Below are 18,205 nucleotides of genomic sequence, written 5' to 3'. Positions count from 1 at the left end.
TTCTGCTTGGGGTTGCTGAGTTCCCAGAATCTTCTTTAATATCTTTCACCAAATTTGAGGAATTTTTAAATCTTTATTTCTTCAAATAGTTTTTCCTATCCTGTTCTTTTACTTTTCTCTTTTTTGGGGACTTTATTTATATGTATGTTGGACCATTTGATATTTTTCCGCAGGTCTCAGAGCTGTTTATTCTTTCTCATTCCTTCTTGCTAGTCATCAGATTGGATTATCTTAGTGATCCATCTTCAAGGATATTTATTTTACCTTTAGTCATTTCCAGTCTGCTGTTAACTCTATCCAGTGATTTTTATTTCAGATATAGTACTTTTTTAGTTTCACAGTTTTTATCCTATTAGTTTTCATAGATTTTATTTTGCTGATATTTCCTAATTTTGGCTCATTATGAGTACATTTTTTTTTTTACCACACTATGCATAAAACTTTAAAATCCTTGTCTGCTAACTCTGACATCTGGGTTATTTTAGTCAATCTCCATTGTTTGCCTTTTTGGTTAGTATGAGCCATGTTTTCCTGTTTCTTTAGTATGAGCCATGTTTTCCTGTTTCTTCATATGTCTAGTAATTTTGGTTGTTTCCTGGACATTTTAAATAATACACTGTAGCAACTCTTCATTCTGTTTTATTCCCACCAAGAGTGGCGTTAGCATATAATTAATTTAGCTGGACTAAAACTGAAAACTATATCTCCTAGGAAAGACAGCAGTGGAAATCTCTGCTTAGTTATTTTAGTCTCAGACATGCTTCTTAGACTTCACTCCATGCATTTATAGTTCAGAGGTCAGTTAGAGATTTGGGCAGAATTTATAAGCAGAATCTGGAGCTCCCCCCTCTCTGTTTCCTCCTGGATATTCTGAATATTCTTACTTATTTTTCAGATTCTTTTTTTTTTTTTAAGCCAATAAATTTTTATTTAAGGAGTTTTTACATGTGATTCCTTCCACTGCCAGTCACTGCTCATCACCATAGTTCCTCCAAAGTTAGAATCATAATCTTCAAAACAGCCCTTTTAAAAAGAACTTGATCAATTCACAGTTGTCACTGTCACTCCAGAGTTCTTTCAGCTGGGTTTCTTGCATCTCCATTTGAATACGGACATATTTTAAGAACTCCCCACCTGTAATCTTTGGGATCCAATGTTTTTACTTCAGGGCCCTGTTTAGGGTCTGAGTGTGGATCTGCCTGGTTCTCAATTTCAAACACCCTAGAAAAGGAGAAGCATTACTTCCTCTTGAAAATTATCTCAAGCTGAGCAGTATGAAAAACCGTTAAGAATACTGTTTCAATAAAAATACCAGGTTTAACATGCACGAAGCCAAGAAAACCAACGATGCCAGATACTGAGTTTCTATTGTACTGTCCTTTGAACACCCAGCAGGAATGAGCTGCTGAGGGCAGATACCATGCAGTGCGATTATTTTTCAGATTCTATAGTTTCCCTAAACCCTGTTTTCCAGTTCTTCAACCTAGTAAGACAGCCTTCTAATTCCAGGTTTATTCACCCTATGTGGGGTGATCAGACTGTGCTTTCTGGCTAAAAGATATTAAAAATAAAACAAAACAGGAATCCTACCCAGTTACAGTTCCCTTTTTCCCAAATTCCAACTCCTAGATTCTCCTTCCAGTTTCAGACTGCTTTTAGTTGTTCTTCAGTGTATTCAGATAGGTCTTAAAAAATATTTTGTCTAAAGTTTATAGTTGCTATCTGCAAGAGGGTTGATTTGAAGAGCAGAACCTTATGAAGTTGTTTTTGTAACATTATACATAAGACTGAAGGTCTTTTTATTCCTTGAGTCTTATCTCAAATATCAGTGTTTAAAAAATATTCCATTCTTATTTTGTTTTAAAATAGGAAATGCATGGGGCACCTGGGTGGCTCAGGTCATGATCTCAGGGTCCTGGGACTGAGTCCCGCATCGGGCTCTCTGCTCAGCGGGGAGCCTGCTTCCCTCTATCTCTCTCTCTGCCTGCCTCTCCATCTACTTGTGATCTCTTTCTGTCAAATAAATAAATAAAATCTTAAAAAACAATAGGAAATGCAGATTTATATTCTTTTTCTTTTTTGTAACCTATTCTATTAATATATTAGGGGCATTTATTCTAAGAAGCAGAACATTTAGACTAAGGATTATGGTCACCTTCTAATTTTTTTCATGGCAAAAATAGTGACATGAATGAACAAAAATGTGAGATTAAAATGAAGATAATCCTGTTTGACCTTAGGGGATTTTTGTTTGTGTATATGCATGGAGAATGTCAAACTCTAAGATAAAACAAGTATGCATTTTTGAAAGACTTATCTTGAAATCAGAATTTCTCTCTTTGCTTCTTAACTCTGTGCCTCCTCTCATGGTGAATAATGGCTTTTAGTCTGACAAAAAACACTACAAAGACTTTTCCTTCTGTATATAGAGTCTTACCGTTTGTCTTTATACAATTTAATGCTGTATTATCATGTTCCTAGAAATTTATGGATATTGTATATTTCTGGTATATTACATCTTTCATCATTATAACAAGTCACTTTTGGTCCCTTTTGTCTTGAAATCTGATTTTCCATATATTAATGCAGCAACTTCAGATTTGTTTTTCTTTGATCTTATCTATTTAAACAAGTTTTTTTATCTTTCTTTATCACTTTGATTTTGTTTTACCTCTTTTTAGATCCCATATATTTAGATTTGTATTTTAAAATAATTTTCTCATTGTTTTTTCATTTTATTAAAAAAACTTAAACTTTTAGCTATTTAGTTGAATTTTAGCCATCAAAACTAATATGTTTGATCTTATTCTTGTTATGCCTGAGTTTTCACATCAGAGAGACCACGAAGGAGCTAACACTGATACAATCACATGAGGGTTTATTTGACAAGCTTAAGCTTGGGCCCAAGTATGCCTGACACAGCGGAATAGGGACTAGGACCCCCAGCCAGATTACAGTGAGAGTTTTTAAAGGCAGAGTAGGGGTGGACTCGGTGGTAGGTGAGGACAAAGCGGGTTATGGATGATGTAAGTCTCTGAGGAATTTTGGAAGCGAGGGCTCTAGGATCTTGAGGGGCTAGCTGTTGTCTGGGGGAAAGGTTATTCATTACCAATGATAAAAATCTTCTCATGAGACCCTTTAGATGTATATCAGTGGGTCATATGCTTGGGAATGATTGCTGACACTATCTTGGAGGTTTAGAAATAAAGTTTCACATTTATCCGATCAAGTGTTCTTGTTAGTGAGATTTAGGTTAGGAGAAATTTAACTTTATTTAGGGCTTGAGGAACTGAGTTATTTGCCTCTGGAAATTGTGCTATTGTTAAGATAGCTTCTTTGTTGTAAATCTCTAGGACACTGGTAAATGGAAGGAGACTCCGGTCTTGCAGGATTGTGATCTCTGCAAATTAACTATTTGCTTTTCCCCCAGGGCAACCAGGGGTGGCCTAGGAATGTCACACAGAGAGGAGGGGAGGGGTTGGAGAGGGGTTGCAAGGTGCCAGCCTCTGCTTTGCCAAGATGGCTGTACTTATGTCAGGGGTAGACTCCAGATGGGTACAGCCTTGTTTTTCTTGGCCTCCACAATTCTGTCATCTTATTTTCTTTTTTCACATCAATCCATTTACACAAAAATTATGTATGCTTTTACTTAAACTTCTCTAATTATTAGGACATTTCCATTCTGTTAATTATTATCTTTGTTTATAAACCATTACTATAGCTTTGTAAGATACAATTTTCAATTTCCAGAATAAAACAATGTATGTTGATTCCTCCTTTTTTAAGGTAAAAACATTAACACAGTATAGCTGCTTCCTGTCTCTTGATTTTATTGGTACAACTTAAAATTTGCTCTGCAATTATTAAATCAGAGTGTGTACATTATTTTAATTCAAGAGATATTTATAATACTTTGATTATATTTGATAATTATCTCAATTATATTTTCTTTTCTTTAAAAATTTTTTTTATCAAAGTATAATCGACACATTCAACTACAATTTATTATGCTTCAATAGTCTCAATGCCTTTTGCTAGTCTTTTTATATTGGAATGTCCTGTTATTTTGACTTTTTAATCTTAATGAATCTCTCACTGGTATATTTTTGAGTAATTCTTTAGAGGAAGCTGGTAAATATTAATGAGGACTTTCCTCCCTGGTAATTTTTCTTTAGGTACCATGATACATAAACCACAAATTAGGCTGGAATTTAATTATTGTCAGTAATCTTTTTTTATTGAAATTCTGTAGACTTACTGAGATTTTATGTTGTGTAAAAAGGTCAAAATTCTTTTGTTTTTTATTCTTCCCATTCTTACACAATTCCTTAAAATTAAAAAAAAAAAAATTCTGGACTCCTAGGGTGTTGCAAAAATAGTACAGAGAGTTCTTATGTACCCTTCACTCAGCTATTGCAACAATAACATCTTATGTAACTATAATACACTGTCAAACCCAGGAAACTGACATTGGTATAATCCACATAGATTATTCACTTATGGGCTTTAAACCCTTGAAGTATAACTTTAATTCTAGCTTTGTTCATTTTACTATGAATTAAATCAATAAATATAATTTATGAAATTAAATAAAATTATTATAGTTTTGTAAGTTCATTTGTCCCCTTTCTTCTTGTACTCAGAAGTTAACTTTTTATGCATTCCAGTTTCATTTCCTTAACTAGATTTCCAGTTCTCTCATGCAAGAAATATGTTCCTGTGTATCTTTCATTGTAGATAACATCTTGTTTGATATCAGGATGGGCTATACTTGTCTAATATTTTGTGATGAAACTGCAGTGTTTGATGATAGTCTTGTCACTGAGAGTAGTAACCACTGTGGGAAGTTGGTATCAGGTTGGTTGTTTCTGGCCCTGGTCAAATATCACTGAGGAGACAAGTCTTTGATACAAAATGGAAACTACTGGAAAGCATTAGGTGAATTTGATTGGACCACAAATATCTAGGAGTCTGTCTAGCCAGGTGTGGGAGCAGCTTGGCTGTTTAAATTGTAACTGCCTCATTTAACATTTCTAAGCACCTCACCCTCTATTCCTGGTGCCCCATTCCAGTGTCTTTTGAGAATTACTGCCTCAAGCAATGGATGTGTACCTGCCACTAAATGTAAATGATTTAAATGAATATAAGGCAGTGTTTCTCTGTTGTTAACACATAATGGAAACTCCCCAGAAGGGAAATAAATAGGATAATCTTAGTCTGGATTGCCAGTGACTCATGGGTTTGTATCCTAGAGTGATGAAGAATTTAAAAAAGTACCTGGAAGGAAGTATAATCAAGGATATTCTGTCCTCCATGCATATGAAGGGCACATTATAAAATAGAGGCTCATTACAAAATGTTAGTACTATCTGGTAAAATTGAGCATGGTCATATGGCAAGAGCACTGGGCTAAAAGGAGAGTCAGGCTGTCTTCCAGTTTTAATTCTAGCTTTGTTCATTTTACTATGAATTAATGATTCATATAACATATAATCAATGATTATATGTTTTTAGGGAAGTCTTACAACCTCTCTGAGTGAACTATGTAAAATATAAAATGGAGGGGGGTTGTTAAAGTTGGTGCTGTGGATCTGAATATTATTGTCTACGTGAGAATTATTCCTGGGACTCACCCCTTACCTAGTCAGTCACAATCTATGGGCTAAGAGCTAGAAATTTTCACTTTAAACAAGGATTTGATTTTTATGTACACTAAGGTGACTAGTTTATATGTAAGGCTCCTTCTAGATTTAGAATGCTATAATTCTAACAGACATTTACTAAGTGCTATAGATACTGCTTAAAAAGAATTAGTTTGATCCATACATTTTGTGTTTTTCTATAACATCTTTGGGATTCTAGGGAGTATAGAAGTATTGGGATTCCACTCACACAGTTTCACATGATGGTGTCTTTATGAATTCTCCATGGTGTAGGTCTTTTTTTAATAGTTGCACAACCGGAAATTTTATCCAGTCTGTCTTTGCTTTAGAATTAAAAATGAAAGAGTGTACTCCACAAAGAGTACCAGGTTTCTCATGTCCTCAAAATAAATCTCTTTCCCTTGAACAATCAGGATGGTCAGTGACCACTTTTGCCCTTCTGAAACCTATGTCCTATCCATCCTTCTTTGCGTCATCAAGACCTTCATCAGAGAAGTAAATCCCACCTGTTGGATAATGATCAAGTTAATCTTCCTGTTTTTGATCAGAGAACTGGTCCATCTCTTGTCAATATGTACTGATTTTATTAGTTAAAGTTACAGGGTCTTTACGTTATCTTAACAGAGTCTCAGAGTCTTCTACAACAGTATTCAGAGCATATGATTCTAGAAATAGTTCCTATAAGGCTTGGGCCCTAGAGATGTTAATCTGGAGACATTATGGATTTTTTAAAGTAACGTTTTATTTTCAAATAGTTTAAAACAGGAAGTTGCAAAAATAATATAGAGTTCCCGGGTATTTTTTCCCCCAGCTTTCCCAATGATAATATCTTTTAAAAAAATTTTATTTATTTATTTATTTGTTTGTTTATTTAAAAGATTTTATTTATTTGAGAGAGAAAGAGGGGGAGCGGTAGGCAGAGGGAGAGGGAGAAGCAGGCATCCCACTGAAGAAGGAACCTAGTGGGGACTCGATTCCAGGATGCTGGGATCATGACCTGAGACGAAGGAGTAAATGAGAAAGATTAAATGATGGGGATTGGGGATTAAATGATGGGGATTAAATGACAAGCAGTGTCTGATACCAGTAAGACTTCATTAAATGGCAATTTTCATTTTAAACGTGTACAAAAAATGTATTCAGCTTTTGTGGATTAATTTCTCATGCACATCTGATCTTTGTATATAAAGGACAGAAAAACAATGAATAGAAGTACTTACAATTTTTGTTTTGTTTTAAATGCACCAAATTTTTAGTTATTTTGCCAAAAAACCAAGTACTGTACAAGCATAGAATGTTAGAACTGGAAGAAGTATTAAGTGACCCACAGTCCATCTGCCTCCTTCAGAAATTGAAGATAAAAGATGTGAGGAAAAAAGTAAAGTTACTATGGTATACTAAAACATAAATATTTGGTCTTTGTCCTCAGTTCCTGGCACACAGCTCCCAAAACTTGAGGAATCTGTGGAGCGATATGAGTGTCTTTTGTATACTAATGAATGACTGGTGGCTGAGGTCACTAGATAGCTTCAGGCTGGAGGCTTGTTACCAGAAAGACCAAACCTGGATTAGAAGCTTGGAAATTTCAACGCCACCTCTAGGAAGGGGAGAGGGGCAGGAGATTGAGTCAGTCACCAATGGCTAATGATATAATTACCAAAACCATATAATGGAACCTCCATAAAAACCCCTAAATGAAGGGTTTGGAGAGCTTCCAGGTTGGTGAACATATTGAAGAGCTGGGAAGGTGGTCCCCCTTCGTCTGTACCTTGCTCTAGGATCTCTTCTGTTTGATGGTCCCTGAGTTGTATCCTCTATAATAAACAGGTAATAGCAGGTAAAGATCTTTCCTGAGTTTTTTTAGTAGTTCTAGTGAATTATCAAACCTGAAGCCGCGAGGTGGGGTTGTGGGAACTCCTGATTTTGTAGTCAAGTCAGACAGAAGTGTGGGTAATGTGGGGACCAGATATTTCTGACTAGTATCTGAAGTGAAGGCAGTTGTAAGACTGAGCCTTAACCTGTAGAATCTGACACTATCTCTGGGTTTCTAGTGTCAGAATTCAGCTGAATTGTAGGAACACCCATTTGGTGTCAAGAAGAGAAAGAGCCTCTTAGTGAGACAGCCAAGATGTGGTGAACTGGGATCCGAATAAAAGTCTTCGAACTCTACTGCGTATATGCAGCACTTTCCATAGGAGAAGAATCTCACCTCAGCCCTCTGAGACAATCAAGTGCTCAGCTGCTGCCGGTGCAAACTCGAGCTGAGGAGTTGTACATGATAAGAAGGGTGGGTGGCACAGTTAAATAAATCTTTTCCCTGATTCTATATTTCAATCTGATCTAACATTAACCTTTTATTCTATCTGCCAGGGATTGCAAATTTTTATCCTCTACACTGTCAAAACAAAAATCTTCCAGAGTGAAGCTTCCAAAGTGTTGAGGTCGCTGTCAGAGTCCACCGGGAGAGTGAAGCTGCTGCCGTCAGTGACCCCACTGAGGCTGCGTGTGAGGATGTATAACATGCTCAGGTCCTTTCCAGCCCTGAATGAACGCTTTACGCTGCTGGAGCCATCTGTTATTATGGAGCAAATGATACCCTCTGAAAGTGACCAAGCTGACTCAAGCACCTAGACAGTGAAATTAGTACCTTTTGTAATCCTCTTTTTGCATAACTCATGTTAAGTTTTGCTTATTCTTTTTCTTTCCTTTATTACTCAGTCCTCCCAGAAAGTCTCCCTCAATATATTTTGCTCAAGGCTAAGAATCAGGTAAAACCTGTTGTTTGTTATCATCAGAGATAACGGATTTGGTAGTTTTTTTCTATTATTCAATAGAGTCTCACCTGAATTCCACCCAGCATTCAAGATAATTCAAAATATCATTGTTACTTATATCATAAATGTGACAAACTTTGATAAAACAAATTCTTTTACAATTTCCTAAAAAAAACATGAGGAGAAAAATGTATCTTCCAGAACAAAATAGCTCTTAATGAACCCTGCAGGGAGTTGCTTATATATGTAATACTTTTGATCTGTGACTATCTTAATTTGTATGTGCTTATACTTTTATTTCTGCTTCAGGATTTTGCACCAGTTTAACCTCTGGAAAGGGATATATATTTTTTTCTGTTCAAAAAAGAACATGTTTGGTGACCAGAGGGTTTAGCTGTATAAAAAGTGGGCAGTGAGATCCAAAAAGATGGGCTGATTATGAAAGCCTCTCTGTATTTTTTTCTGGTTCTTGATACATCGGTCCTTTTATTGATGAAGAGACACTGAGACTCAAAAAATGAAAAGTTAGTCACAAGCACCACTTACGGCTTAAAAAAAAAAAAAAAAAGAAATCTGTTGATGGAATTCCAAATACTTGAATTATGAATGGCTTCCTGAATAAAAAATGACCTCTACAAGAGTGGGGAGCATTCCCACTGAACTTAGGAGATACAGTCTTTGAATTGTGGTGTTTGTCTTGTCACAAACTAGGCAAGTGCTATGAGTGCCCTGAACTAAGGGACTAGTAAATGCCATGTGAGCTGTGCCATACCCTTCTCACCATACCCTAAAGAACATGTTTGTTTTTTTTTTTCCTAGAAATGGTTGTAAATGACCGTTGGATTCCTAGACAAGCTGAGAGCCTATTTTATCTGTGGCATAACTGAGACCTTACAGGTTAATGGGAAAAAGTATAGGGAAAAGGATATAAAAGAAAAGGATAGAACTCAGAGGTTAGTGTTTTTAGTAGTGGTATAGTAATATTCCTAGATAGGGGTTAGAAAAATTATAAGGTGTGGTTGACCTATTCTATATCCCAAAATTTATACGTGGATGGAAGTAAACTTTAAATAAGAGCCACTTTAAAGTGAAAAGAAAGATGACCAAAGAGCTTTCTTTAGCCTGAGTGTGGAGTATATGTGTTCCCTTGGTGATTATAGTTTTCTTTGCACTTTTTCAGGCTTCTTGGGAGTACAGCAACCAAAATTCCCTATAATTTTCCTGGAATGGCTATACCAAAAATTTGAAAAGTTTACATACATATTATAGGGGATAAGACAGCAGACATTGATGTTTGTCTGCCTACCCTGAAATCCTACCACTTTGGAAGTAATTCTTATTGATTTAAACCTTTGCCTCGTGCAGTGGTCAGGAAGTTTAGTGATAGAAATCAACTCAAAGTAGGTTAAGGGTCAAAGAGAATTTAATGGCTCGGTTAATTATCAAGTCCAAAGGCTGAGCCAGTTTTAGGTTTGGTAACTATATGTCCTAGTTTGCCTGAACCGGTTCTGATTTGTACCTGTTATCCTGATTTATGTATTACAAGCAGTTCCTTTTACTCTCAAGTGTCCTGGTTGAGAACATAAAATATATAATACAAAACTTTAGGTCTAGAATTCAAAAGCAAGGAGTTCAAAGAATGTGTTAAGATTCCTTTTCTCCCCCGGTTTCCAGGGTCTTTGTCCTGTGTTCGACTCCATCCTAGAACTGGATTACAGGGCTGAACATTGGCCATTGGCATCCCCTTTCTCCAGCCCTGCAACCTCATTTTGGGGAAGGCCAGTTGAGTCTGGAATCTGTGGGGCTCAGTTCCTTGTGATACAGAGTAAAGCAGAGACAGAAAGAGCTGAGGACCAAAGAACTGGCATATTGTCCTTGGTCTTGTGCCCACAGGCATTATGTTCATGGAATATTGGGCCGGCCTGAGTCCCATGCCCCCTGTGATGTGGAGGGACGGGGGATGATTCCATTGGCAGGATATCCTGGGGTAGAGATTGGACAGTTACATTGATCATGTCTCTTACTCTGAATAAGCCTGTTAGATCCTTGTCTGAGCAGAGTTTGAATGGGGTGGGTAAGGAAAGCAAGAATTATTTGGTGCTTTGGAAGTTGAAGAGCAAGCACAGGGACAATGGGAGCCAAACGGGGATTTAACTTAAAAAGAAAATGTCAGGAAAGGGAGACTCAGAGTACTGGTTCTCATGATATTACGTGGAGCTAATTTTCCATGTTTCTGATTTATTCTGTGTGATAACAATGCCCCGTAGCCTGTCTGCTTGTGGCAACACACGTAGTTTCTTTGAGGGAACAAACTATCCTGACCTTTAGATTTTCTTTCCTGGGTCTAAGCTGAGAATTTAGTGCTGCTTGTTTAACTGTTGGAGTTTTGGATTGCTTTTTCTCTTGCCCTTCCCATTTTTAAGTTTAGTTTATATATCCACCCCACCTTTTTTTGTTGTTACCAACCAAGGGAGATTGTTTTCAAACTCATTGCCTCATTCAAAAGAATTTGGCTTTCTTTGCAAATGTTTGGGAAACCTGGACCCAAAGTGCCAAATGTGTCATATCCACCTGACAGCCACTGGAGTTCTCTGGCTCTGTGGAGCCCCCTTAATATATCTTCCTTGGGACCTCTAGTCTCTGACTCCTTGATGAGGTCCAAGACAGAGATACCAGGATTAAGTTCCATTCCTGGGACAAGCGTGGGGGATGGGGAAAGTTACTGAGAGAGGAAATGGTTTCCTACTTGGATTTTTCAAACACTGCTGAGTACATTATGACAATTTTGGAAGATATTTAAAAAGTATATTTTTCAAAAAAGCAAAATTCACAATTCCCTGCCCTATCAAAGATGGCTATTTTTCTGTGTTTTCTTATGCTCTTTGAATACATTAGAATTTAAATAACTTTAATTACAGTAGATAAAATTTTATATTGATTTCACTTAAATTACCCAGTAATGCAGTTTTTAAAAATAATTGATTGCATAATATAATTTACTAAATTCTATTGGATTTCCAGCTTATTTTGATTTTTAATATTACAGTGACACATAATAAACTGGTATATATATATATTTTCCTTTTTAATTATTTCCTTAAGGTAAACTCTAAGGATTAGGATCAACATCATCAACATTTGTTTACATTCCTTATATATATTATTATTATGCCTTGAAAACATTGCACTAATTTATAATGTCACCAACATTTGGAGTATCATAAACATTTTTTATATATTTGTTTACTTTGGTATTTTATTTTTCGGTTATTTGTGTTGTCCATTTATCAATTGAACTATTGTTATTTTTTCCTCATAAATTTGTAGGAATTCCTCTTACTATAGTTACTAGTCTTTTAATGATACATTTGATGAAAATATTTTTCTCTAGCTTGTCATTTTCCCCTCTTTTTAATATAATGAAATGTTCACACCACAGTTGATTCAAAATATGCAAAAGATTTCTAGAGCATTTACCATGTTTTTGAGTTTCTATGTCCTCATACAGCCAGAATATTTTTCATTTTGTGTTAAGGAATACGTTAGGGACAATGCAGAAACTTCTAAAATGAATAGGGACATAAATATGCCAACCGAGGCCAAATGAATCATGTATGACAGACACATGACTTTTTTTTTTTTAAGTGTGGTTTTTTTGTTTTGTTTTGTTTTAGATTATTTATTTATTTATTTATTTGACAAACAGAGATCACAAGTAGGCAGAGAGGCAGGCAGAGAGAGAGGAGGAAGCAGGCTCCCTGCTGAGCAGAGAGCCCGACACGGGGCTCTGTCCGAGGACCCTGAGATCATGACCTGAGCCGAAGGCAGAGGCTTTAACCCACTGAGCCACCCAGGAGCCCCAGACACTTGACTTCTTTAACTCTTCATTATATTGTACAACAGGCAAGTGGCCTTCCACGACAATGTTATTATTTCCTCTCAAATACATTTTCCGTCTCTGTGTTCATCTATTTTCTTAAAAATGAAACACTAAATCTTGGGAGAGAAGTTTTATCAGGAATTAATTATTAAAACACACATACAAAACTCAGATTCAAAGTAATGGTACATATGCATCATCTATTATTTCATTTACATATGTGTAACCCATTATTTGTGTATTTGGGAAAAATATATATAAAAGCTGCTGAAAAACTGATTAAGTAAGGAAATCAGGAGGAAGGGAAAATAATCATAGGAGCAAAGAAGGTAGGCCCCAAGAAACATGTCAGATGGTCTTGTATTTTTGCAAGGAGTCAGTTTCAGATTAGACCAGAAGCTTCCTGACACCCAGCATAAATAGGGAAACATGATCAAACAAGTCATGTATCTCTTAATAATTAAAGAAACCAATAAACCTATCTTGGCCAAAACATAGCTATTCTGATACTACTTGAAATTGGCATTACATTTTCTGTCTACCTGGGTATATTACCAAAATGGAGGGCATACTATTTTGAGTGACAAAAAGGCCATTGCATTTGGAAATGCAGTATGTTCACACCTATGCCGCTTTGCTAAGTGCACATAATAAACAGTTATGTGTAATGTTCAGTGTTGCTCCAGTTATACAATGCTCTGTGTATACGAAGACATGCACTGAACCATAGGAAACTTCAGTATCACCAGTGGGTCACTAGAGGCAGTGTTTTGTCTTTTAAAAGAGTATTAAAGTGGTTTTCCTTAATTTTGGCTATTGGAATTAGTTTTCTATTTTGTTTGTTTGCTTTGGTAGGGGGCTTGCTTTTTTTTTAACCCTTTAAATTAACTTCGTTGATAATTTGTGCAAAATAAAACTGTAAATTAGATGTTTTAACAAATGAACACACCTGTGAAACCATTATTCTAGAGAAGATTAATCACTTTTTCATCACCCTATACCACTCCCTTGTATTCCTCCCCAATTAAATCCTCTGCCAGTGCCAACCCCAAGTAACTACTGATCTGTTTTCTATTACCGGGCATTAGTCTTGCATGTTCTAGAATGCCATAAATGTTATCATGTCCTCTTTTGAGCCTGGCTGCTTTCAGTCACCATATTTTTGAGATTTATTCATGCTGTATCAATGGTTTGCTTCTTTTTATTATGGTGGTATTCAGGTTTTTTTTTTTTTTTTATAAATAACATTTTGTTTTGAAAACTAGGATTAAAACTGATAGAAATATTCTTTTTTTTAAAGGATTTTTTATTTTAGAAAGAGAGAGAGAGAGTGAGAGAAAGAGAGAAAGGAAAAGAGAGAGCATGAGCCGGAGCAGCAGAGGGAGAGGGAGAGAGAAATCTCCAGCAGACTCTGTGCTGAGCACAGAGCCAGAAACCGACTCAGTCCCAGGACCCCGGGATCATGACCTGAGCCAAAACCAAGAGTCAGTTACTTAACTGACTGCAGCACCCAAGCGTCCCCAAAACTGATATAAATATTCTTATATAAGTCTCTGTGTTTTCTTTTCTCCTGAAATATCTAGTAATGGAATTTCTGAAGCATAGAATAAATGTATATTTAACATTATAAAAAACCAGTAAACAGTTTTCTGAAGTGGTTGTGCCACTTTATAGACCCCAGAGCAATATATGAACTTGGAAATTAGTTTTTAAAGTCCTTATTTATGAAGCATTTCAAAAGTAGAAAGAAGATATAAATCTTTTTTGCAAGGTACTGCTCATGTTTCTGTAAAGTCCCATTGCTTATCAGGTTAACCCCCTATTTTAACAAAGAAGAAAAAGTAAAAGCAAAGCAGAGTGGTATGATTGAAGGCTGTTATCGTTTACACACTACATTTCCCAGATAACTGTAGTCCAATCCTTATCTTCTTCCAGTACAGCTCTTGTTACACGTGGAAGTATGACATTGATAATTTGCTGAACTTTGGTAGAAGCTGCTATGCAACCATGTTGTAACAACTGAGACCTTCTGGACCTTTGCAATAACAAAAAAAGAAGACTGGTTCTTACAGTACTTACCAAGCAGTGGCAGATTAGGGAAGCATTCTGGACTGGGAGCTGTGGTCCCAACTACAAGCTATGTGACTACAAGCAATACGTGCCTCTCAGGGCAGAAGGCTGAGGCTCAACCTTCTAAAAGGTATGGGCAGGACTAAGCGAACTCTAAATTCCCCACCAGTTCTAAAATTTTGTGACTCTACATAAAGGCTGAAATTATTTTTAAATTAACTTAAAAATATTTTCCCACCTAGGTACTACATGAGTATATTTTTCTTAAAAAAAAAGGAAATAAAGTAGAGCAAAGTGCCCTTTGACTAATGTCTACCAAAACCAGGCCCCTCTTCTCTTCCTTCTGCATCTCCTTACAGTTAACCACTGTAATAAGTTTGGTGTAAACCTTCCAGATTTGGGAAAATACATATACATAAAATTATTTACCCACAGAAATTCACTGTCTCAGGCTTCTTTTTCCTTTTTTTTTTTTTTTTTTTTTTTAATATATAAATGGTTTATGGAACTAATTTGGTAGTCCCCAAGACCACCCCAAAATTCAGTTTTTCACTAGGAGCACTCATTGGATTCAGCATAAAATTGTATTCATCACTGTGATATATTATAGCGGAGCACTATACAGAAAATTAGCAAAGAAAATAGTCACATGGGCTGAAATCAGGAGGATATCTGGCATAAGTTTCTGAAAGATCTCTTCCAGTGCAATCACATGGGATGTGCTTAATTCCTCCACAATGAATTGGGATAACACTTGTGAAATGTTGTTTATCAGGGCCTATTAGAGACTCAGTGCCCAGGGTTTTTACTGGGAGCTTGTCACAAAGGCACCCTCTGGTTGGCATATCCCCAATTCCAGACTCCCAGAAAACAAGCAGGTGTTCATCATAAACCACACTGGTTGTACAGTTTAGGTTCAATGCACCATTCTTTTTTTTTTACTTTAAGATTTTATTTATTTATTTGTTTGTTTGTTTATTTATTTGACACAGAGAGAGAGAGAGAGATCAGAAGTAGGCAGAGAGGCAAGTGGTGGGGGGCGGGGAAACAGACTCCCTGGAGAGCAGAGCCTGATATGGGGCTCCATCACAGGACCCTGAGATCATGCCCTGAGTTGAAGGCAGAGGCTTAACACACTGAGCCACTCAGGCACCCCTCAATGCATCATTCTTATCAAAGAATACTGGGACTGCTCCTGAAATCCAGTTTCCTAGTTCCTAGACACTAGCCATAGGCCAACTGTGCAAGCAGTTCTTTCTAAGGATAGCAGTTTCAGTTTGTAAGTTAACTCTTTCAGTAGCATAACTTTCTGAAACTTTCTCTTTTCATTTAATAAAATGTTTTTAAGATCTCACTGTATATGTATGTTTCTTTTTATTGCTATACAGTCTTTTCCCTGAAAATAACACAGTAGGGAATATCTGTATTCTCACCTGCAAGGTTTTCTCTGGTACCCTAGAAATAGAATTGCTGGGTCATATAGTGTTGGCTATTTTAGATGTTGATAAATGTTATCATACCACTCTTTAAATAGTTTGTATCAATTTATGCCCCCACAACAAATTGAGAATGTTTATGTTTCTATACCCTTTTCTATAAAGTGTTATGAAACTTCTTTTGATGAAACTAATATGTGAAAATTGGCATCTCATTGTTTTACTTTGCACCTTTAGAATAGTGGGTTTTTATTGAAATGACTTTTTTAAAATGCCCTTTTTAATTAGGCACTTATATGGAGAGACTAAAAAGCAAGATCATTGGCATAAATGTTAGATTAGAGATGTGAGAGCCTCTCAGGACCCAAACTATGATCTGACAGGCACGATTTCTATAACCTGACATCTGGGTTTCTTAAAAGAGCTGAAAAACAAAACAAAACAAAACACAACCAACAACAAACTTACCCTTAGTCAGATGAAAAACTGACAGATCTCCCTGCAGGTCTTGTGGCATTAGTCTTTCAAATGAAGCTCTGACAGAATATACAGATGTAACTCAGCAGTGGTCTCCAGGAGACATAAATGAAGAAAAGCAGTACAGGTAAAATCCTGTACTGCTAGAGAGCTGGGAACTCACCAGTGATGGCTGCTCCTTGTTTCTGGAAGCTTATCCTATAGAATAGTGGGGAACTTAGTATTCTTTCATTCAATAATATATATTGAGTATCTAGGAGGTGTCAGCCTCGAGGTATATAAAATCTAGGAAGAACGGCCTACTGGGAAGCAATTTCTCTAAATAGGGGTTGGCTATAGAACACCATGGTAAGGACAAACTTTTTAGGGTCTCAATGGATTTGCAGCTGGTAGAATAGACTAAAGTATTTTCCTTAGCTAGTGCTAAGAATGATTCCCTCAAAGTTACAGAATCATTCTTTTCTCCTTCATTACCTCTGCATGGAGTGGTGCTTCATTTGCTTATACAATCAGATCTTTATGTTTGGCCAGTGGAAGGGAGGCTGACCTGACCAGCTCGTTCCCATTTGGTCGTCATGAGTCTCTTCTTCTGTTTGGAGTTCTCTTTATTAAGCAACCAGCTGATTCTCAGGAAGGGACATAACTTCTCTTTTGAAATTCTCAACCAAGCAGGAACTTATATCCTTTCTTTTTCCCCCTCAGGGTAGCAGAGATGATTGATACTTTCAAAATGATTTCTATGGGGGCGCCTTGGTGGCTCAGTGGGTTAAAGCTTCTGCCTTTGGCTCAGGTCATGATCTAAGGGTCCTGGGATCAAGCCCTGCATCCGGCTCTTTGCTCAGCAGGGAGCCTGCTTCCCTTCCTCTCTCTCTGCCTGCCTCTCTGCCTACTTGTGATCTCTGTCAAATAAATAAATAAAATATTTAAAAAATGATTTATATGAACTACTCAAGGACAACATGATGAAAAACAGGTTTTATCCATCTTGCTACAAGGCTTATAGTCTTTGTCCCATTTCCTGGCCAGTCAGAGAATCTACCTTTTTCATTCTTGGGATCTTCCCCTTATAATTGAAGAGTTCTAGCCACACAGACTTTCAGGGAGAAAGAGAAAGTGGTACATGAGTTGACTGTCACTCTCAAAACCACGGGTTCAAATCTGACCTGTCTTTGGAAGTCCATGAACAAGGAAAGTAACCTTCGAACTAGTGCCTCCATTCTCCCCTTGCTACAGGTGGGTCAAAGGTATTTCCTTACATTGCTTCACCTTTCTTCACGTATCCAATATTTCAGATTTAAGACTATTCTTGGTATTTTTTAAGACCAGATTCATCTTCATATAGGACAGCTGGCCAGGTGAGCATGGTGTTCAGTTTTCTCTGACTTAGAACCTTTCTAAACTCTGCACCAAAAAAGGGGGTGAGATGTTTTCTAAGAGCATTTTAAATGTATAATTACTTATAGAATCCCTAGAACAATCTTCTTAATGATTTGATTAATGCCTATTCCAATAAATGTGAACGTAAGTGTTGAAAACATGATCATTACATGATAACTTAGCCTTTTTGGCTTCACTAATGTAAGGCAGCAGTAACTAAAATCAGTGTCTACACATACAGTGGGAGAATTCATGTTCTTGGTAAACGTGGTAACTAGTTCAATTCAAGTTATTCCTCCCTGGCTAGTTATCACCTGCATTTATTGGGAGCCTAAGTATAGAGAACTGTATCATCCTGAACTGTGGGTACACTACAGAAACAGTAATAACTATTTCATTGACTCAACAGTTACTCACTGAGTGCCTCTTACTCGCTCAGGCAATCAATGCCAGATGCTGGGAAGGATAGAGAGAAGATAATCACAGCTTTCAAGTTGGGTGGGGGCGAGGATGGTGCTGAACAATATA

The 18,205-nt window shown here is 36.7% G+C and overlaps 1 protein-coding gene and 1 non-coding gene across 2 annotated transcripts in view; one reads left to right on the top strand and one right to left on the bottom strand.

The window, feature by feature from the left end:
* Positions 1 to 9,107, top strand: part of ADGRG7 (adhesion G protein-coupled receptor G7) — a 67,723-nt gene extending 58,616 nt beyond the window's left edge. The window contains exon 16 of the mRNA XM_059164346.1: positions 8,034 to 9,107. Within this exon, the coding sequence (XP_059020329.1) occupies positions 8,034 to 8,294 (261 nt within the window). The 3' untranslated portion in view covers positions 8,295 to 9,107. The remainder of the gene's footprint in view (positions 1 to 8,033) is intronic.
* On the bottom strand, positions 1,293 to 1,430 carry LOC131826259 (small nucleolar RNA SNORA8). Its single transcript, XR_009351508.1, has one exon. It is a non-coding gene; the product is annotated as a small nucleolar RNA SNORA8 (small nucleolar RNA).
* Positions 9,108 to 18,205: the final 9,098 nt, after the last annotated feature.

This window comes from Mustela lutreola, chromosome 2 (genome assembly GCF_030435805.1).
Source record: "Mustela lutreola isolate mMusLut2 chromosome 2, mMusLut2.pri, whole genome shotgun sequence".
Classification (NCBI taxonomy): Eukaryota; Metazoa; Chordata; class Mammalia; order Carnivora; family Mustelidae; genus Mustela; species Mustela lutreola.
Note: the sequence above shows the minus strand (reverse complement) of the source record. Positions and strands in the feature narration are given on the sequence as shown.